Below are 23306 nucleotides of genomic sequence, written 5' to 3'. Positions count from 1 at the left end.
GAGCAAATTACTACTACAGCAGCCCAAAAATGGAGACAATCAGGAAACAGCTTTGTTTTCCTTGTTTTCATCTTAAATGTGAACACTTACATATGTGACATTATCATGTGAGGCAGCAGGCAGCAATCTGTCCTCAAAGCCAATCATACTGGAGAAGGTTGATGTGGCATAGAAGAAATGATGCAAATGCAAAGGAAATTGTGAGATTGGTGCCTCTGGATTTTTCATAGTCTGAGTATAAACTGAACTGATATCGCAGTAGAAGATCATTACCTCATGACAAATGGTTGACCATACCACCAGCATTTCTGTAGCTTAGCTTTGCTGGATAATCTTCATCACAGTTTGCAGGTATAATGGTTCTGTAGAAACTTTTTCCTTGTATTGTGACAAATAAGCAATAGTACTAGCTACTTAGTTTCAAATGCTAAGAAAACAATTAAATGGACAAGGAATAACAGAGAAAAGTAATAGACATCTAAACTGAAAGTAGGAATGTCTGATCTGACCACTGACGCAATGATCACATCTGCTGTGGTTTGGAATTTTGTCTGTAAGCATCTTACTAATATTTGCATTGATAAAAGGAGAGTCATCAAAAATGTGACCTTCCAAAGTTGCCTTGTTACAAACTCCTTTTTGAACATAGTTATGGACCTGGAACTCCAGAACTTACAGGAAATGGTAATTAAAGGCCCACAAAGCAAAATAAAACTAAGATCCTTCCCTGCTTTTATAGGCATGGGTTGTACCTTTTCTTACAGACCTCCAAAAGGATGCACCTCAGTGAAGGTATCTATCTTAGTAGGGTCCTGTACAAACCAAAGCTCCTATATAATGCTGCAGAGCACCTGTAATTTGCTGCATCCCTCATAAAATGGTCCAGCTCTGCACCTGCCAGCTTCTGTAGTCAGCAAAGAGAAATGCCATGACTCCAGTTATTTTCCCTCTGCTCTGGACACCTTGCTTTTTGAGGAAGATCTCTGTGAAGTAGCTGTCTTCCTCCTTGATCACTACAGAAGTGAGTCTGATGTACCTGAGTAAGGAAGAAGAAACATTTGTCCCCTTCTCTTTGTGCAGCTACTAGTACTAATCTGTAAAACTGAACCTATAAACACAAAGTTCCTATAATTTGCTCTACTTTTAATTTGCTCCATTTTCCACTTGTTCATAATGTTAAATTATAAAAAGGAAAGCCAAAACCAAAGCATAGAGGACTATAGTTAACTCTAAATTTCTCATGAAGGCAAGTATTACACGTAAAGCAGCCTATCCCTCAAACTTTTCGTAGATGACAAAGTAAATCCATGCATGGACAGACTTCTAAATGAACATCATGACCAATTAGATCTGAGAAGACCATGAACCTGATGCTGCTCCCTGTAATCAGGCCAAAAAAATAAAATGTTGACTTCAAAACTAACCTACAGTGCAGATGTAAGTGAAAAGCTGCCTAAACTCATTTCTTGTGAATGGGAAATAGAATACAGGCTTGCTAGGGACATTTAATATGAAAAGCTTCAATACTTTTATGAGATTTTTTTTAATTGCTTGAACTACTCAACTGAATATTATTAGAATAACTATAATAATTTGGAATATCTTCCCTTTCCCAGTTTTCCATTTGTTTATTTTTCTAAGTCATACATGTTTGGTAAGTCATAAGTGCTTTTTGTCAGCTAGGGGTAGTGTCTAGTACTGGTGAGAAAGGTTTTCTTGAAAATGACAAGAGTTAATGTGCATGCATTGCTTATGTAGTCCTCACTTACAGAGACATGCTAATGCCCTGCTTGAATAAATGAAATTGTTCACATTAGCATATACTGCAGTACTTGACTTCACACCAACTCTCAAATTTTCTTAACATGTTTTTTTAATGAGGGAAAATTCTTAACATTCGCATTGTAACTCAGATAGATAGCAATGAATTGTGTATTGGTTCCTGAACTGTGAATGCACAAAACAGTTTGTGAAGGTATATGAGGTCAGGCTTACAACACTGTCATTTAAATCATTTGACTTTCAAGTCAACCCAAAATTTAACATTCAAGTCAGTGTGTTAGAAATTTGGAAGGACTTATCACCTAAATAGAAATACAAAGCTATTCTAGTTTAAGAGTCATCTTCTTTTTCTTTCTTCTTTCTTTTTACCACAGCTAAAGCTTTGAGAAAGTACTGTTCACTTTCAGTAAATACTCATTCTGTCACATATTCTTGATTCCATTAATTGAAAGGGATTGCAGTCATTTCTGAGGATTTGAATGTTTTGGAATATTGTGCAAGTGTTAGAAGTGGATCTTATCTGAAGAGTCTGAAAACTGTAAAGGAAATTTAAAATTATGTCACAAGTGTGTGCATAGACCATACGCATGCATCCTTTTTAATGTCCATAAAATGTCAGTGAAGAGGTGTATCTCTATATTCTGTTCATCATTATTACTATATTTCATCGTCACAGAACAAAATCTGCCTTTTCTTCATCACAAGCAGACAGTTTCAAAGTATGTAAATTACAGCATTCTATCTGTAGACACATTGTTCCAATCCTCATCACAGAGAATTTTATTTATCTGTGTGATCAGCTGCTCAAAGCCTATAGGAGTGGAAATACTGATTTCACTCAAGAAATACACCATTTTAACAGAATCTTTCTGGCAACTGTGCTTTTCAAGAATGGTTGTGTTCAGCTTAGCACTCTGACTAGTATTCATCATGAAGACATCTCACTTTTGCACAGAGCATGTTAAAGTTGTAAACACACACATGTATTTAAGTTGGATTGTCCATAATAGTTTATACACTGTCTTAATTCTTTAAGGCATTCTGTGCTTAGAAAAAGAGGAGAGTGTAATCCGCATGACTTTTGTTCTTCTGTCACTTTCATATATGAATCCTCTCTATACAGAGGAAGGTAAATAATAGACCCAGTGTACAGGGTCAAGATTCTTCTTATTCTATATAAGATGCCCCCACCTAAGTGTAACTGTACTATAAACTCTTAATATTCATACATGCATTCTTGCAGTCACATATGTTAGCCATAGTATGAAATTGTAGGTAGAAAATGTGTGTGTTTACATGTAAAAGAATGTTCTTGCTATGCTCAGCAGCCTGTTTGTGGCTTTAAATGTTCATATCTCATGTGGCTTTACATCAGGCAATGTTGCTCAGTACATATTTCTCTCTCCCCTCATTTTCTGTAAAGTGTATTTCAGTGCTCCCCTAGCTTTTCAAAAGAGATACATAGGCCTACTGCCTTACTCAGTTGATGCATTTCATTTGGGGGTACATAGTGTGACATACTATACAATGTGTCATACTGGATGTTTTTAATAATCCTTCTGATATACATATTATTCCTATAAATATTCTGATTTATAGTTGAAAGCAGTGGGGCCAGAATTTCACCATAAGAGTGTACTGATTTGGTTTAGGAATGCAAATTACTGTTAAAAAATTCACCAAGTCTCTACCTGTGTAATAGAAGTATTTTAGCGCTTTTTAGTTTAAGCCTTCACTGACAGTGGCACTTCAAGTAGGATTAAAATATTTGTTTCATACTTTAATGACTGAATGTAGTTTCTCCACGTGGCACCATAACTCTTCTTAGATAGAAGTCTCTGTAAAGTGAAATATTGAAAAGCGTTGACTGAACAGTTAAGAAAAATACTCCTCCATGCGCTTGCTTTGGGGGTTCCTTGTAGCTAAACCCTCTTTACACAACCCCAGGAATTTATACACACACGCACATGTGTGTGAACAGCTTCAGATAACTGAATTTAGAACTATAAAAAGTAAATATAATGGTTGATCTCTACTAAGATAAATCATTTTGGGCTATTAAAAGATTATTTGATGAAGTAGTTACTGTTTGTCAACTTTTTTTTTGAGAGAAAACAAAATCATTGAGTGAAAATTATGATGCCATTATTTTTGCCAGAAATACATAAATGATCCCAAGGATTTATCATTTACTTTACCACTATTGTCCACCCTCCTGTGGTAAGGCAAGGATGTTCAGTTACCAGGGTCTAATCTGGCTCAGAAGAAACGTCAAGTTCAGGGAAGCATATGAGGTGGGGGGGACTAGATGTGGATGTATTGCACAGCAGCTCCTGGTAGTTTTGGTTGATACTCAGTGTTAAGACAGAGAATAAGACAGTTTATAGAGGAATTGTGACACTCAGCAATAGTAAATTTCTACGCTTTGAAACAACACAGCTTGTAATATTCAATATTTCAGGTTCTGTCAAAGCCAAAAATTAGTTCTTGTACATGTAACTAGAAGAGGGATAATTTTAATTTCTAAGTAGCTAAAGCATCTCTTTATGTATACTGTATATATTACCATATATGTTAGGTATAAGATATACAAAAAATTTATTAAGGCCTATGTCTGAATGTTGTGCATTGTGAAAATTCAAGAACAATTTTGAAGGGAGAATTGGAAAAAAAATCACATTTCATTTCAAGGAAACAGATTAAATAGATAATAATAGGTAAAAGGCAGGTTTAAGATTGTCAATGATGAAGGTCAAATGTATTTATCAAATGACTATGCATATAATGTGTCACAGCTTCCACATATATATATTTGTTATTAACATGTGTATTTGTTTAAATGTACCTGTTAATTGCAAAGACTGGAATACAATCTGTTCTTGTTTTACAGTGCTTTCCTATATGCATATCACAATGTGATAATCTTATAAAGAAAAAATTAAATCTGATAAATTGAAGTAACAAATGGTTTAACTCTTTGAAAGACAGAAGATTAAAATATTTGTCTTTTAGAATCTGAAGAGAGGGTGGACGTACAGTACAACATTTGAAAATATTTCCAGGAATCAAAGTACAGAAGTTTGATATTTTTGTTTTTCTGTTTTCCCTTTCAGATATTCACATCCTTATTTTAATTAACTGGCTCATATAAATACAGTAGGAATGTTGTATTTTTTTAAATAACTCTTTACTGAATATGTCAACAAGATAATATATAGTGTATAGTGAGGTTTTGAAGTTAACAATGCGTGCAACATGGCAGATTGCAGAAAACAGGTAATGCAGACTTCAAACCACCTATTTTTCCATGTTAAAGACAGAAAGTATAGCAAACAGAACAGAATCAAGTGTGCATGTCTCAGTTAAAATCAATTTTATGAAAGATCACCTTCAGATATTTGGGACCAAGTGATGATAACAATTTGTTTAGTAGCTTATCTGTTTCTGAGAGGATCAGAATTCAGCTCTCACGAGGCACATTTCCACAGAGCCCCAGTATAAAAGCTTGCCAAATCTCTTTTGTACTAGTTTTCCAGATGGACTACTAGCCAGTGTCCTTTTAAAGAGCAAGACATTCTATGCTGTACAAAAGTTTAATGCCAAATGCTTCAATATTGCCTGTAGTATCATCTGGGATACAAAGTGCCCTGTTCAGCAGAGCTCAGGCAAGGAGTGATCATCAGCTTCCTAGGATTATCTCCATGTTTAGAAGAGAGCATCAGGCAGGATTTGATGAGGCTCAGAGCCAGTAACTTTTGGTTTTGGCACTCATTTCTGTTTTGTTTTTCCACTGAGCTGGAAAGATAAATCATGAGTAAAACCATCATTCTCATGCTCTGAAGAAAAATCTTTAATATCTCCATGTTATAATTTAAGGTGAAGAATTACTATAAATGGAGAATTCAATGAGAATTAACCACTTCACTGTCAAAAGCTGAGATTGAACTTTCACTTCAGTATCGTTAATAAAGTGCCTTATGGAGACCCTTAAAACCATAGCAACAATACAATATGCATAAAGTTCTTTTGCTTACAAAATTAAAACAGGTACATTTTTAAGGGGGAGAAATTTTATCTCATGAAATGAGAAAATGGTTGAGAGAAAAATATTTGAAATACTCTAGTAGCAAATAACATAAGCTATTTCATTTTTCTGTTTGACGTGACATTCATCATAGTCCTTTATTGGCTTACAGGGAAAACTGCTAATATTTCTTCAGTCCAAAGTAACCCAATCACTAAACATTCTTATGATGAAATTCAACACTAATGTCTCCAGTAAGAACCTGTTAACACAAAGTCCATGCATTCATGAGGTGTTTGTTTCTGCCAGCAAGCTACACACAAGGAACACGCTTGTTATAGTGACAGTCTGTGAAAATGAGGACTTGTTTGCAAATAAATAAGTCTTCAGAAGGAACCCAAGCACTGGACACAGCAGTGTTGTGATACTGCTTTAACATAATTTCATTTAAAACTCTTACTTTATTCCACTCACCAATATTTTCTGTACATTTATGTCAGCTATTAGCAGTATACAATGGAAGATGGGCGAGATTTTGTCTGTAAACCACTCATTTGCCCCCAGGTCCAACTAACCTGTTCAGATCAGGACCTGGAAGTGAACATTTTGGCTGAGTTGCATATGCACACATCTGGGACTTCTGCTCTACAGCTTTTAGTTAGTATCTGTGGTCAGATATTTGCACTAAGGGAGGATGACCCCATTTTTGTGAAGCCCAAGGAAAAAGCTGCTAATCTTAAACTTTACATCGCCAAAAGATCATTGTCCATTTTTAATGCTGACTTTTACCTAGTGAAAATTGCCTGTTATGTACTTATCCAGATGTGACCTGAAATGAAGCCTCAGCTGTTTGTGTGACTGACATTTTGAAGCATCCCAAACTCTCTTGTAGGTTGAAATATGTTAACTCTTTCACAGCTGGATGGCAATTAGAACTGGGAGAAACATTCTTCAAGTGAAACATAGGACCTTTTGGTTGACTACAATTGTGAATTTGTTTAGATAATACTCCCAGCTCTACCCACAAATTTTTATATAAGTGGCTTGCTACTTTTTTTCAGAAGTGTATTTATAGAAAAGAAACTTTGTCAGTATCTCATATCAATATATATAACCTTCTTTATACTGAACAGAAGCATAAACAATGCTATCTTTAATATCATTTTGATCTTTGATCTAGGTAAAAGAGTAATCATCCACAGATATATATATACATTTCATCATCCAAGATCAAAATGCACACTTTGTGAATGCCTTCTGTTTTCACTCTATTAGGACAGCAACCACATTTGTTTTCTTCAGTTTGGGCTTCTGGATCATTCACCTGCAGTAAGGCTAAACTCCCTGAATAAGTCACTTGCTACAAATAAGACGCCTAGTTCATCTTGAAACTATGGTATCCTAAGGCCTAGAACAGAAGACGTTCATCAAGGAGGACAAAGATTCCTCCAGCATCAGTCATTGAAGTATGAAATTCTAGTAAGCATGTACTTTCAAAGGATGCCTTTTGAAATCAAACGCGCAGCTAGCTATTTCAGTGAAATTAAATACTACATCCATACCCAATGGGAATCTCTGGCTCTACTTAATTTAAACAAACTCCAGCATGCAATGGAAGAGTGCAGAAGCACAACTATTTGCTGCTTGTCTTGTGGGCTTTGGCAGCTGAAACATATTAAACGAACAAAGCAAAAGTACTAACCTTCTCATCATGCTCTTCACCAAATAGGTCACAGAAAAAAACACTTTGCATAGACATTTCTACCTAGAATTAAACCATTTGAAATCATACGGCAGCCTTTTATTCAGAAAAATTTCAGTGACTTTACTATTACAGTAGCCACACAGGTTGCCTAAAATACCTGTTATAGCTGGAGAAAATAGCAAATATACAGAATATAGAGTGGAATTTCAAAACATGATTATAGAAGGTGTTGGGGTGAGTACAGTACTACACAATGATTGTACTTTGCCATCAATCATAACTGGATTCATTTTGCCGTTGCAGAAAATGAGTGTTATCATGCGATTTGAATTTGGAAAACTGAACACTCATAGACTGCTGGGTTTCAAGAATGGGTTGAGTGAAATGAGCAAAAGAAAGGATTAAAACCCCCTCTCCCAACATAAGCAGTCTCATAAAGGGAAAAGTCCAAGCATTCCACAGTGAAAGTGCTTCAGCCTTTACTTCCAATCCACTTCTAACAACTTCTCCTTGTCCCTAGTTGGTCACTGTAAAAAGTTTTCTCTTTGGTTCCCTACTCCCTTAGGGAAGTTTTGTCTCTCTTTTTTTTTCTCTTTGTTGTGAATTTCAGCTTGTCCCCAAGCTGAGGAGAAAGTGAGCCGCATTAACAAACAAACAAACTGAAAGAAAGGAAGAATTAGATTCCACCACTGAGCTGGCAAGAAATCTAGAATTCTTGGCAGTCACAGAGTCAATGGAGTGGCTGGAACATTATATAATTTTGAGAGCAGCAGCATGGTTTTAATACAAGCATGATGTTTCACATAGTGCATGTAAAGCTCAAGGACTCAGAAGGTAGTCCAGCTAAAGGATTTGAGGGAATAAAAAAACAAATTCTAAGCCTACCTACTGCTTATAAAGCACAGATCATTGTGGAAAAGTTCCAAAAGCTTAAGATAAAAGAAGGGTAATTCAGAGGGACAGTGTGTACTTGTGTTCTCAAAATTCCTCAGCTAATCAAATGCTTAATGTCCTTCTCTGTATACTTGAACAGGAAAAAAAAAAAAGAAAAAAAAACCAAACAGGATTTATACACTATTTTCCCTGCTGAACATATTTCAGTTCATAATATATCTGGAGGCCTTTCCAATAATAAATAAATTTTTTAAATACCCTTCTTACTTGTTTTCTCTGTTTGTCTTTTTTTTTTCCTGCTTCTCCACACTGAACATAACTCAGACCCCTAAATCAAATAGGACTTGAACTATAAAAGTCAGTAGCAACCTTTCCATGGGCATCATATTTTGCATCATGTTTTCACCAATTTACACTTTTAGATTCCAAATTCTACATGAATACTGCAGAGCTGGGAGCACTCAGAATTTCCCTCATTCAGGCTTTACCTGAACATGCTGTGTCAACAAATGCTGCTCTATTAAAGAGAGGTGCAACTTAATGACAGCTATCCGTTACATACTGATAACCTTCGTCTCCCACTGAGAAGGGTCAGAGAATGCCTAAAGCTTCTTCATCATAATGAAAAGCAGAAACAGTTTCTATCATAAAAGTATATAGTATTGGGGGGCATTTTTAGAGTAACTTTTGCAAATAGGAATCAAGGTCACTTTGACTTTGACACTTAGCTCTGTCTACCTTTCCTATTTCAAATATATTGGGAGAAAACAAATCAAATAAGAAAGTAACCTTTTTGGCAGCACTCAGAACTCCAGCTTTCAGTTGGAGGTAGGAAATGCAGAACTGACAAAGGGGAACAAAAGTATTTCCAATTGTTCAAGTCAGAAGGGTTGTACCCGTTTTATCTGAATTGCTTTTGTCCGTTCCTAGTGACTCTGTTTTAATATGCACTTATTTTCCTGTACTACAAGACAGCTAGAAACTTAACATCCCTCAGACAGCTTCGACAGCAAAGTGGTTAATGTTTGAAGAATGAGTCATTCTTTCCTTTGCCATGACATTGGGTTCTTATTGTACAACCCTGTACAGTACTTAGCAATATTTTTTAAAGATTTAAAAAGCAAAGAGTTACAAAACCATTTGCAATTAAGTTGAAATAGAAAAGATAGCACTTTTTTTAAATCCCATTATATAGTACACCGTATAAATTACAGAGTATTCAAATGCATAAATGCATCTGGGTAACATTTATCAAATGTAATTTTTTCATTCTTGTTGGGGGGTTACTTTTTCCAGAGTTTTTTCTCTTTGTCCTAGACACCCCCATCTCCCCTCACTATCACGTATGACAGTGCTCCAGGTCTGAGACATTGCTGTTGCAGTATCGCATGTTGTTGGGGATGTGGCAGTCTGTGTAGTTAATGCCCCCGTTTGGGGTATAAATGGGCTGCAGTCTGAAATCTCCTTTAAGGAGCTGATCATTATTTAAGGAGACAATCTGGAAGCTGGTTTCCGTCATCTCCAGGATGGAGTTGTCCTTCTTGGTCCCTGCCTCGCAGTAGTCATCTTTCCGACGGCCCCGGTTATATTTCCACTTCTGGGAGGTGTAACGCCCTTTTTTGTGCATGTGCCAGCAAAAAATGCTGAGCAGGACCACGAGGACAAATATCACTGCACCCCCAATCAACCCTGCAAGCAGAAATGGAGAGCCCAGGTTCTGAGAAGTCGTCTGCTCATGGCTGGAGGGGATGTTGCTGCCATTGCTCAAAAAGGAAGCCTCGGTTGTGGCTTCTGAACAGACAGTGTCTTCTCCAGTTCGGTAATTGTTATAAGTATCCAGTGGAACCAAACAAATCCGATAGGTGGATTTGGGTTCCAGATTTACCAAGCTTAAGTGTTGCTTCTCACCACTAACTATTTGTTCCTGAACAATTCCTCCTACCAGACTATGGCCCATTTTAACCCATGTGAGTTTATATGCCATCACGGTAAAAAGAGACATCCAGTTAACTTGGATGCAAGTGTCATTCACAAAATGGATGGAGAGTTGAATCCGATCGGATATAGGAGGTGTCACCCTTTCTCTGTCCTCCCTGTCAGGCACAGTGGGGAGTGTGGCTATGGAGGGAGTGAGAGGATTATATTTGCTACTTGAGGGAGTAACTGATGAGGTGGGAACTGATGTAGTTGGCATGGCTGTTGCTGGGACTGGGGTGATGGTAAGTGGCAGGCCAGGGGTGGTGGTGGGGCATGACAACATATTCATACTGAGCTCCCTGACCGCCATACCTCGGACCTGTTCTGGTCCCTGGCACATAAAACCCCGTACGTTGATTGAAGCAGGAATAAATTTGAGCCATTCAGTGACCCACCTAATACTGCAGTCACACAACCAAGGATTATTCCTTACAGTGAGTTGTCTCAGGTTGTGGAGATTATCAAACACCCCCTTTACCAACATCCGAAGTTGATTGTTGGAAATATCAAGACGTTCCAGCTTGTGGAGGTTTGAAAAGGCTGTAAGTGGTATATGAGTTATCTGGTTGTCCTGCAAGTAGAGCCTTAGAAGATGTGTACCCGGAAGATCAGGAGGAGGGTAGGTCAGTGAATTCCGCACTATTGAGAACTCCTTGAGCTTGGAGAGGTGGCTGAAGGTGCCTTCAGCTATGCCTTTATTAGTAAGGAGATTGCCATCCACAATCAGACGCTCCAGACTTGTAAGATTCTGGAAGGCCAGGTCTGAAATGACAGCAATTCGGTTTTCGTCTACTCGAAGTTCTTGTAAGTCCACTGGAAGGCCTACTGGTACACTGCTCAAGTGATTCTTGGACAAGAACAGAAGCTTGAGGCTGATGGCTTCCCGGAATGCCCCATCCTCAACGCCAACAGTGGAAATGGAGTTGTCATCCAGATGCAGCTCCTCCAGCTTCAAAAGTTGAGCAAGGGCAGCCCGAGAAATAGTCTGAATGTTGTTTTCCTGCAGGTGGAGAACCCTGACATTCTTGGGCAGGTTCATGGGGAATTCATCTAATTGGTTGCCATACAGGTAGACCGTGTGCACAGACTGGACATTGTGCAACTCTGCAGGAAATCCAGCATTATTAATTTGGTTATTATGGAGGTAGAGCACGGTTACACCCTCCGGTATACCAAGAGGCACTGAGGTCAAGCTTCGCTCATTACAGTAGACAAAGTTTCGGTCACAGCGGCACACTTTTGGGCAGGCCAAAGTTTTGGAGACCTGCATGTACAGCCCCAGGGAAAAGACAAGCCATGATTTCATGAGAACAACCCAATCTGTGGGCCACATTCTAGTCCATGAACCCATTTCTAATTTAAAGAAATAAAGTACCAAAGTGTTAAAGAACTGATAACAATAATAAAGAACAGGTAGCAAAATCTCAGGTCATTAAAATTGGCTTCTATTTACATCCAGTGTTCAGGCCAGAGTTAAAGTCCTGGAGGCTAAGTATAAAACAATCTTTTTTATAATTGGCCTACCTCCTACTTTTGATAAGAAAGCCACAGTCTTATTAGCCAGGGTTACAAAGTTTGTTGCCTTCCTCCATGTGTGCTGAAAGAAACAATAGCCGTGTCCTTGCAGGTGAGCAACAGGTTAATTTAAAGCTACCAAAAGTCGTCTGTGTATGAGTTGCTTGGAGGGATAGTATTTCCTTTCACTGAAGTCTGTCGGTGTTACCCTCAGCTTACTGAAGTCAGCAAAGTCCTCATATCAGCTATCATCTGCTGCATCTGGCCTGCCTGTGAAAGAGAAGAGAAAAGAAAAAGCTGAATAGTGTGAAATGTTTAATAGGGAAGATCAAGCCCATTGGAAGACTACTCTAAGGCCATGCTCTTTATGGCTTTCTGGAAAAAAAAGGCATTAATATTAAACTTTGCTTAATATTACTGTTAAATAGTCTTGAAATAGATTTGATGCAAAGTCATTGCAGTGATGGAAAGACTTTCAGTGACTTCAGTGAAGGCTAGATCTGTCACTTGTGTTTGCATATTGTATCTCCAGTCTTTGTTCTCTCACAGTCTGTTTCAAATCCTAAAACTAAAACATTTTACAAATTTAAAACTAAACCATTTAACTGGAAATTTTTACTGAGGTATTTTTTTTCTTTTGCAGAACCACTGACTTCAATGAATGATATTTGCTGATGCCTGACAGACTAGGCTCTGGGCTGTATTATTTAATCACACTCTATGTTTTTTTTCATTTCCTACTGGACTCTGGAATGTTCTGCTTCTATTTCTGCAATGCCATTATATATATTCTCCAGCTTAATGCACACCGCCAGATTATTGCACCTCACTACTGTGAATTAGCTACTTATGAGGAGAGTCTTTTAAATAAGTATGGTAATCCACAAATACAGGATACCCTGCTGTAAGGCACATATTTGCTAAAACTATCATCTTGATAACGTTTCTGATGTGAACTGTGATGTCAACAGACTTCAGAATTAGCTCTCTGCTAAATGGAACAGTCTCACATCTGCTAAGTTATTTTTAGGATATCAGCTTAAACTACAGTGGTTTTGCAGGAGAGCACTTTCTTTGAAACCATAAAGGTTAGATACTTCTTTTAATTCTACTACACAGTTGTCTGTGAATGGCTACATAAACAAATCTGTTCGCTTTAGTGTAGACAAGTCCTTTAATGTATATTTTCAGGTTTTAAGTGTACTTTTTAACTTTAGCCTTCCTAGCTACTATGTTTTATTCAGATCTACCACAATGAACAATTCAACTCTATAAAGCATGCAATGACAGATACTGTATTGTATGATATTATCTAGTTTTATGTTGTTTTCAATGACTAAAAAAAAATGCTGCATTTTACATACTTGAACCTAATGAAGGCTATAAACCTTGACAAGTACCAGGCATGTGTAGATCTCAGTGTCTTGAATTGCAGTTACATAACCACAGTATTTTGACTCAGATCAAAACTCATCGGCTGGGGTTTCAGGAAAACAGAATTTCAGTGAACAGAAATCATGTTTTAAAATCTTTTTTCATTTAGTTAAGCAGTTTAAGCACCATCCAGGTAATTCAGAAAGAAATGTAATTCAACAGTATGTGAAAGCTTGTTCTTCTGCTACAGCTGTGCAGTTTATAACACGTCCCAGATGCTGCTTTTGGGAACCCCATGGACTGACAGTGTAGAAAGCCTTTCTAGGAGTCAAACTGTTACAACCCTGAAACTTTGCACTTGTAGATTACTATATTTATTTGGAGCATCATCAGGTATCAGTCTCAAGACAAGAACAGCTGGAGATCAAAAGTGAGATCCTGAAAAGTCCTGTGGCTTATCATTATGAATTCAAATGGTAAATGTATCTATACTGTAATGCAGCCGATACTGTGTGTTGTCCTTTTCTAGAAACAATAAGATTAGCTCCCCCACTGTTCAAGGTTTTCTCTCTCACAGGCATATTTCAGTTAAGAGTGGCTTCTTTTCAATTATGTAAGATGACGTGATACTGTAGAGAAACTCTAACAGGATTACATTCTAACATGAGCCTAAGTGTGACAGTTTATCCGCCTTTAATATGGCCTGGCTCCCATCTAGATCATACTGCTCTGATCTGTCATGACACTGTCTTTTTAAAATAAGAAAGGATGTGCAGAGCCTCCTGTAAGATGCTTGGGACCACACAGAATAATAGCGGTTCTCTCACTCCCTTTCCATCATCACAAAGAGACAGTCTATACCTCCTAACAGGGCCAATACCCTGCACTGAGCTCTCTTTTGATTGTAAGTCAGATTGCCGATTAGGTTTTATTTGACTCCCGGGTATGACAGAAAGCCCAGTTGAGGATGTGCAGCCACAGGCAGCTGCAGCTCCTGATTTGCTGGGAATCTCCTAAGGAGGCAATGTCATATTAAAACTGATTTACGCATTTACCTTATTCTAGGACTCTGCCCAGAGTGCCTCTCACCTAGGTAAATGTGACTTCTGAATAAAAGATTTCAGTAATGATTCTAGCAAATTGGGTCAAATACACAGCCCTTCTCATTAGATATTACAAGTAAAGGAGCTTTGACTGGAAAGTCACTTAAGCATGTCAGCATTTTGGAAGTTAGCACTCTGGAGTTTATCTGTCTCCTTTTTATTGTTGCATGGATTTTGCCCGTAGAAATCTGTTAAAATTTTCCTATTGTTTTCTTCCCTTATGATGGGAGTCCTTTTATTAATTCCAGTATCCTAATCTCCAGCTATCAGTCCTTAACAAACCAGTACTATAAAACTCAGTACAGAAAATATGCATTGGAAACTACCATTGATTGTATTAAGCAAGAGGATCGAGCACAAGGACAAATCTAGATATTTATGGTTTCAGGGTTGACTGTGGTGTGACAGAGGGAAGGAATGAGGAAACAACGATACAACTGAATGTGTTTAAATAAATTATTTGGGAAAAGCTTTACCTCAGTAGTCTTTTACAACTGTTTAATAATAACTGATAGTAGTGGTCTTAGTTGCAGTATTTTTCAGCAAATCTCAGGGACCCTAATGGAAAACTGAGTTGTGTCCCTGTGTTAGAAATCTCTAGCCCAAAGACATTAAAAAGATTGAAGAGCTGAATAACCTGTTTGATTTAAAAAAGAAACTGTGTGAAGGAAAAACATCCTCAGCAAATTCCAGAAGGCTGGAAAAGTTGAAACAGTCTGTTCTTAGCAAATTGCCAAAACCGAAGGCAGGTAGACTAAATGAGCTTTCTCCCCATCCCTGACATGCTGGCTTCCTAAAGCAAGCTCTCTGTTTTCAATATCCTTACAAGAAGTGAACTGAGTCTCTCTGCGAATGAACTTATCATTTGCAGAAGTAGAATTTTGGAAGTGGAGGAACTAAGGGCACTCAATGGGCACTCAATATCCTTAGTTTTCATGATTGTAAATCTTGAGAATCGACTCATAAACTATAGATGTCAGTGACTTTGCTTATTGTGAAGCCAGAAAGTTCTAAAAACCAATCTAGGAAGAGAGGATGAGGGTAAGGGAATCTGTCATGGTTAACAAAATTAAAGAAATCAACAAGCAAATACCTTAATAATAACACATCTGCCCATCATCACCTTGTTAAGTTTTGTTTCTATTTCCTTACCCTGTACACTTGATTTCTATTATTTCTCACTATATCCTCCTTGGAGCACAAGCCATGTCTTCCAAGTGTCTAGGACATTTCCTGTCTTACTGCAGCCAGGATATTAAATCCCATTAGGATTTAGGGAATGATATAATAAAGTTGAGAAAAGCACATTGAAATAGATGAGAACATAAGCACACGTTTTAGGTGGCCATATCTGAAAATTTGGCTTAGTGGCCTGAGTTCCTGATATCAATGGAATCATTCCCTTTCATATCTTAACAGGAGTTTCTGATCAACATTTTTATCTCATTGTCTTTTTTCAAACCTGTCTTATTTAAATTCCCTTTTGGCACGACTAATGTTAGCTGGAGAAGAACAATTCTGTCTTTGTGTACTGGATAAATATTTCAAGTTTGCTTTTGTTCAACACTGTAACTGAACAGCTCCTTTCAGATATTTTGATTAAAGTTATTTAAAAGCTGAAATATCTGGCTGCAGGTTGGGAAAGTGAAGGTTTTGTTAGTCCCCCCTTCACTGGTCAGAAGCATCCACACAACTTCAAGCTTTAGCCACCTTGCTGTGCATAACCATGAAATAATTTAGTTTCAATAAACAAACATGTTTCAATAATTAATATATTCCTGAAAATGCTTCTCAATCATAAATTTGTGGTATCTAGGGAAAACCCCAACAACCCACTAGCAGCCTTCTTATGGAATGCCTCCCTACCTCACTGACCAGTATTGCCTCAGTGGCTGTGACTATGGTGTCTAAAGAAGCTGCAAAGCTGCCCTCAGGGTCATCCTCGCACCTTTCATGATGCAGTTTTCCAAACATGCAGTCCAAGGTGTAGCAGTCAAGATCCCTGTAGCTGCCTGAGAACATGCTGACATTCAGGGTAGATGATAACAGAGAATCAAGGGAGGAGATAGCATACGGAGCACAGCCTGCATAACAATACTTACATCCCTATGTTATAAGCACAGGAGTTTTGTTGTGCTCCTGAAGCCAGGCTGTCTGTCTTCATTAGTCTTCCCATATTTTATATTAAGGCTATTAATTTTTTAGAACAAATAAAAATGCTTGGCTATTCTTTCCTTCAAGGAATCCTGAAAGTAATCAAAAATAGGTCTTAGGGATCCAAGTTTTTTTCTCTGATATTCTAATCACTCAGCACCACTTTTCCTAGCAGTTCATTCATTTATCTGAACGTGAGTGCCATGCAACATTAATCGAAAGGCAAGCAAAACCAAAACTAAATGGTCATATCTACTCTTTTCACTACTACCAGTCAGTGACTCTCATTTAGCACAAAACCATTCGGAATAAATTTTCTTGGCTTTACTGCAGACCAAGGTCATAATCAAGTCATAAGCCTACTCTACATAATTATAATATACAGTAAGTACAAGGCTATTACGTCTGGGATGAATGACAACCAGAAAACAAATCTAATTCCATTCTTCCTAAACCTAGTACAGAGTTCCTAGTGCTTAAGAAAAATGCCCCTGTATTTCTATCATCTGGTAACAAAAATAATTATGGAATAATACTTGACAAATCCCTTTTTTCCACATAAATAGAGTTCACATCTACACATGAATGAATATCCTGCTTTTTTTTTAACTGATTAGGAGACTAAGGTGATGGTTTACTGTATATGTTTCTCTGTGAGTTACTTGGGTTTGAACTTTGTGTTGAAAATTTAATATAAGACTATAATCTCTGCATCAAAGGCACAGAGAAAATGACCCAAAGGAACTAAAATGCTTTTACAGGAAACCCTTTTGCGTGCTTGCTGCTGCAACTGCTTCATAGTTATGGGTGTGTCTTACGTAAAAAGAAGAGATAAGGAGGAAGAAAAAGAGGTGAAGAGGAAAAGGAGAAACCATCTTTGGCACCCTCTTCCAAAGTGAATATTGATGTCAGGATAATGATCAGTAGCTAGTACTGGAAGGAAACCTTAAAGTGTCTCTGTACACTGTTACAGACACTATGAAGTCTACATGGACAGATTTTGGCAGAGAAAGACATTATTGCATTTGCAATACTGTTAGCAAAATGATTCAGCAAATGTACACAAATGAGCTCTTCCCTCATGTATTCTTTTCTGCTCTGATCAGGATATTTCTGGTTTTGCCTCTCCATTTGCACTTATAATTATTCTCAAAAGCTTAAATCAGGCAGCCTGCTGAAGGCAAGTGAAATCGATTTGGATCTGCCTTGGTGGAGGCAGGAGAAAGTTTAGAGTGGTACATCTTGCAACAATGGGTGTAAAGACGTCATTCACCATCCTCCTCCCTCTTGCTCTTCTCTAATCTTCCGCTCCTCCAAGATCTCTTTCCAGCTACATTCCTGCAAATTATTAAGCAGACACATTTCCTAGAAGGATGCAAGCTTCATGAAAACCACTTTTAAAAGACACGGTATTATAATCAACAAAAGCTTTGTCTTTGGAAATTTGAGTTGTGTACAGGTTCTTGTCAATCAACAGGAATCTGGCAGAGTCCAATTCCTGAGCGCCAGGAGGGGGAGCTAAGACAGCAGGAAACTTTCTCTCCCCTGAATAAACAAATAAATTAATAAATGTGGGACTCGTTTTCTTCCCACCTTGTCCATCCCTACACACATGCACACATTTCTCCTTCCTCACAGATGTCTGGGATTGCCAGTGATTGCTGGCTTGTTTGACAGCGCCTCTGTTACATGCCTGACAAATTCTTGGAGCAGTATAGCACTTTGTTTCTGGGAAAATTAACATTTCTATATTCTAATAATGAGCATTATTCACAGTTTGAATTTTATGTGCTTCATGGCTCAAGACTGTTTTTTACTTCTGGGTTACTACAGAGTGCAATTATTGCGTATGTATGAGGAGGCATGCAAGGAGGGGGGAAGAGAGTTAGCAATGGAAAAAAAGAAAGATAGGTTTGTGAAGGATACAGCTCAGTTACAGCAGATTTTTCTCCTTTTACGGATTAGTAGGAACCAGTGGCAAGTCAAAAGAGATAACTACAGGACATAGTCACTAGAGTGACCACTGTACTCCAGGAAGCAAGGCTGAAATAGCTACAAGAGCAATGGCATTAATGCTTCAGGTGGAGCCATGAATTCAAGGCTGCCATTCATCCAGTCAGGCACTGTGCTGTGCCACACATCCTACTCAGCTTCTCAGACTTGTCTGTAAGTGGTCGTTGAAGTGCCAAAGTTCAGCTGTGGAGAACAGAGCCTGCCCAGACTAACATATCTTCATTCCTGCGTTTACTTTAACAGTTATTTATTTATGACAGAAGGAAGTTATTCTCAAAACTTGGTGTTGCATAACTTCATCAAGATCTGTGATAATTAATAAACCTCTAGCCCAGAAACATCTGTGTTTCCAGTCTGTGACAAAAAAATTCATCCCTGCTCGTGCATACAGATGCCCTATAGGTCAAAACAATTTTTGTCATAGTCAACGTATGTCAGGGAATATGATTATTTTTAGTAACAAAAAACAGAAATGAAAGACTCTAGAACATCTAATGGAAAACATCAAATAAATAGTGTATATCCTGCTGCAGTCTGCCTTAGTGGACACTCCTGTGCTATGCATCCAAATTTATCTTTTGGTTTGTCATACCACCCAGTCCAACCTGAATGCCTGTCTGCACAGATTAATCTTGCATAGACTTTTGCTTCTGATCATTTCAGCTTCTGGTAGAACAAGGAGGAGAGTTCTAGAAATGGAAAACTGCCACTAAGGATTTCCTGCCTGTGGAGTCCTGAATTCTAATGTAGGAATTGTCAAAAGCAGCTATTATTTCAGCTAATTGTAGCTGTCAGAGTAAAATGTAATGAGGACACACATGGCAAATTAAAAAGCAAAATCTTCAATTTCCTGTGTACAAGCAGGTAGGACTCCCTCATAGAACACAAGGGAGGAGGAAATATGCAGAACTACAGTTTTTTTAATGTGAGCTTCTGAGTTGTGTAGAACTTCAAGGCAGCCCAAAGTCATTGATAGTCCAAGCATCTATTTATAAGGAAATATCCCTGCTTTCATTATAAAATTGCTGATTATTGAAAATTTACTCCAGATGGTGACCATCATGATATTTTCACTCCAGTGGGCAAAGAGGAACAGATGATCACCTTGAGGACTCATATTAAATGGAGTGTTGCACCTACTAGCAAAGGGCTATTGGTGTCTTTATTAACCTTCCCCCAAGGCCTAGTGTAATTTTTCACCAGTCTAATGCTGCACTGTTCAAAACTTAACAAATTTTCAAAAAGTGAGAACGATCTATTTAGTATGGTGGTGAACTAATTCCCTAGTCTTTCATCCCCAAAGAACTGATTTCATCTTAGGTGAAATAGTTTTGATGGATCTCATCTAGGACTCCATAAACTCAGCAATGTATTATGTGATATTGTAAAGCTAGATTGAGAAAGTTGGAAATGGCAGATGAAAAGAATCTTACATGAGGAGCTATCTGGAACATTTCAAGAAAACGCATTTTCATTAAATATATGATTACACTGAAGCCAAACAATTTCATGGAGATTTGTCAGTTTTGATTATGTTTTCAATAGGAAATATACCTGAGGTCCAATGCTTTCTGATCATTTATGACTAGAACAGAAAGAGAAAAAAAGGATAGAGGAAGAGTAGAAACTTGACCTTTTTACCCAAAAAGGTAAGTTTTGACACAATTTCATTTCATGAAAGCATTCATAAAATCATGTTTAGATTCCACATTTTAAAACCATGAAAGTTGTTGTGGAATTATATGCCTCTGGACAGCTGCACTTAACACGGTAAAAGGAAAAGAAACATATTCTTTGTTTGCTTTCTTGACCCTTTTCCAGAGGGCTTACAGCTTTCTGTGACCAAAACTAGACATGTCTGAGAAAAACTTACAACACTAAACTAATTTAAAATAATTCCCCTTTCAGAACACAAATGTTCTGTACTGTGTTTAGCATCACGCATTTTGTACTAAGAAAAAATGAAGGCAACCTCCTGTTTCTTTGCAAGAAAATTGGTCCCTACCTATAAATTATTCTACACTGTGAAGCAAACAGTTTGCTTTTATCCAGAGATATGTGGGCAGCCTGGCAAAACGTCTGTGGATAATTTGAAAAAGTTGCTTTTAGTGACCTAAGTGACTAAACATTGCTTCTGTGGAGACAACATCTTGACACATTTTAAATGTGTTGCATGGTGCTACATCATTGATGAGATTCTGCATGGTGTCACATATTACCTTGTGGGGTATCATTCATTTAGGGTCTTAGGCAAATGAGTGTGGGCTGCCGTGTTCTTATCTTCCCTTTGTAGCATATGGCCCAGGGAGAAAATATGGCACTAGCTGCCCCTTAACCTCTTAGGCACCTTGATATAAATAAAGCTGAAAGTATACGTTCGTCTTTCCAGCAAAGCCAGATGGAGATCTCTCCTTCCCCTTTTATTATTACTTAGCAGGCTGCTCCTTCACAGTGCTAAGAACTACTCCATAAACACTGCTAAGGAGCTATCAAGAAAGATTAATATAAAGTTGTTTGCACCCTAACAGCTTCAGAGAACCTGTCATGGATGGTGTAGTCACTTATGGGACCACTGAACAAAAGATGTTGCCCAGCTAGAGAACAAATCTGGCTTGTATGACACAGCCTCTGTAACAGGCAAACAGAAGGTTATCAAACAAATTTTTTAAATCATTGCCATCAGATATTCGGTTAACAGAATAGGGGAAAGATATTAAAATTATGGATGAAGAATGTACAGCTAAGCCTCTGAAATCCCTGTTCAGCTAAATAGCCAAGTTATTTATCAACTGTACAGTATCTCATCATCAATAGTGCCTGACGAGGGTCTGGGGATACGGATTTGTTATCTTTTCCCAGAGATCCAATTATACTTTTCTGTATGCACAGGTGGAGAAAGTGAAATATTCTCACTACTCCAGGAAATTACACTAGAGCACTTCGTGTAGGAAACACCTTGTGCTCCCATGTATCATCAGAATCAAAAATTTTATTTTACAGCAAAATAAAACACTGAAGGTATAGCAGTAACTATTCTATCGCAGTACAAAAACATCCAACATGTGATGGCATTCTTTCAAAATCCACTGTTTAGCTGGACACCAGTAAAAACAGTGACTTCTCTTATAGTACAGAGAGGAAATCACCACCAGAGGCAGTAAGGGAGAGTAGTTTACCCAGCATATGGACCATTTATGGATTTTTTTCTTTTTTTCAGATCATTTTGTTTGGGTTCGCCATTTATTTTTTTGCTCATTTTCATTCAGGATCCCAGTAACTCTGTATGGTAAAATAACTGTTTTCAGTGAGAGGGTCCTGTTGTCCCTTTTCAGTATTGATGGCCAAGCACACATCCTAAGAATGTACACATCTGAGGAATAAAAGGATTGAGAAAAATATGATAGGTGGTGGGATTAAAGAATTTGCTTGGTGCAATGGGGATGTCAATCCCCAAGTCCTGATTCTGATGGAGAGCAAACTTTTTCAGTACTTTGCTCTGGTTTGGTTCTCCTTTGGTAAGAGGATACAACACTACCTTTCCCCAGCAGTCATTCAGACTTCCAATTTAACTTCAAAGTTCTTTGAGAAAGGGAGGCTGCATGGGACTACACCGAACTTAACACAGGGCAGTTTCAGTTTTAGGTACAAGTAGGACTAAGAACAAGCTAGAAATAGTAAATAGACATTTCTAACTCAGTTATTCTCAGCCATGGAATTAAAACCAAGATCATGAGAGGTCTTCAGGGATCACAAAGTAATAAATAAATGCAGTGTCAGCCAGTAAGAGCACTGCTTCTGCAGGATGAAGGAGCACAGATTATGTGTTTAAACACTGGCTGCAACAGTTTACATCAACCAAGGAACTACTAGCCGCCTTTAATTTCTGGCAGCAGCTAAGTTCCCTGGGGAGGAAAAGACAGAGCAGCAGAAGAAATTGTGTTTACATTTGCAGTGATGCTTAAAGTAACTTCTCAGTCTTCTTCCTGCTCTACTCTTTCCTTGAAGGAGCAGAGATGCTGCCAACACAGGGGGTGCACAAAGACAAAGCAGAGCCAAATGAACATCATATTTCCAGAAGCTGGAAATGTGCTGCTTCAGCCAATTTTTCTTCTGCCCCATGCTGATGGCTGCAGGATAGAATATTCTGTGTGAATAGTTTCACATGCTATACAGCATCGCAAGTTTTCTGACCATGAACAGAGGAAAGAGGATACAGGAATGGCAATAAGCCTAATTTTCTCCACAATATACTATGTGTGTTTATGGAGAAGCAGCTCACAGCAAAATAAATCCCTGGTACTCTGTCCTAAAGCTTTTGTCATCATATTTTCTCAATAACTGCTCTAAAACTTTTTCTTAAAACACTCTCCTAAGCTTATTTCACTTAGGAAGTTCAAAGCCTTCATGTTGAATGAATCCTGATAAAGACAGACAAGCGCACAGAAAGCAATTCAGCTTTGTTTTTCCACTTCTCCCCATTGCCTTTTAGGTCTATGTGTGGTTGCATCAGTGAGATCGAAATTGCCAGCAGGCCCACGAATGACACCTACCAGCAGCAGAGCCAAAACCATAGTCCTCTACCATTAACGCTTCATAGTGGGTGATCTTTAGCCCTGTGCAGACAGCCAACAAGAGACTTGTGCACCACTTAAACTCTCCTAATAGCTTTTAAGTGGGTCCTAAGAGGTGCACAAGCCTGGAGTTGGCCTTCAGCCCAAAAGAAAATTCCATCTGACATGTGCCAAAGCATTTCAGGCAACAGACT

The 23306-nt window shown here is 38.0% G+C and overlaps 1 protein-coding gene across 2 annotated transcripts in view; it reads right to left on the bottom strand.

Annotated features, from left to right (window-relative positions):
* Nucleotides 1-1855: 1855 nt before the first annotated feature.
* The window catches only part of FLRT2 (fibronectin leucine rich transmembrane protein 2), a 61753-nt gene continuing 40302 nt past the window's right edge, over nucleotides 1856-23306 (bottom strand). For both annotated transcript variants that reach the window (XM_068398310.1, XM_068398311.1), the window contains exon 2: nucleotides 1856-12167. In XM_068398310.1, coding sequence (XP_068254411.1) covers nucleotides 9745-11733 — 1989 coding nt within the window. In that variant the 5' untranslated portion in view covers nucleotides 11734-12167 and the 3' untranslated portion in view covers nucleotides 1856-9744. The remainder of the gene's footprint in view (nucleotides 12168-23306) is intronic.

Source organism: Nyctibius grandis, chromosome 4 (assembly GCF_013368605.1).
Source record: "Nyctibius grandis isolate bNycGra1 chromosome 4, bNycGra1.pri, whole genome shotgun sequence".
Lineage (NCBI taxonomy): Eukaryota > Metazoa > Chordata > Aves > Nyctibiiformes > Nyctibiidae > Nyctibius > Nyctibius grandis.
This window is presented reverse-complemented; position numbering and strand designations above follow the sequence as displayed.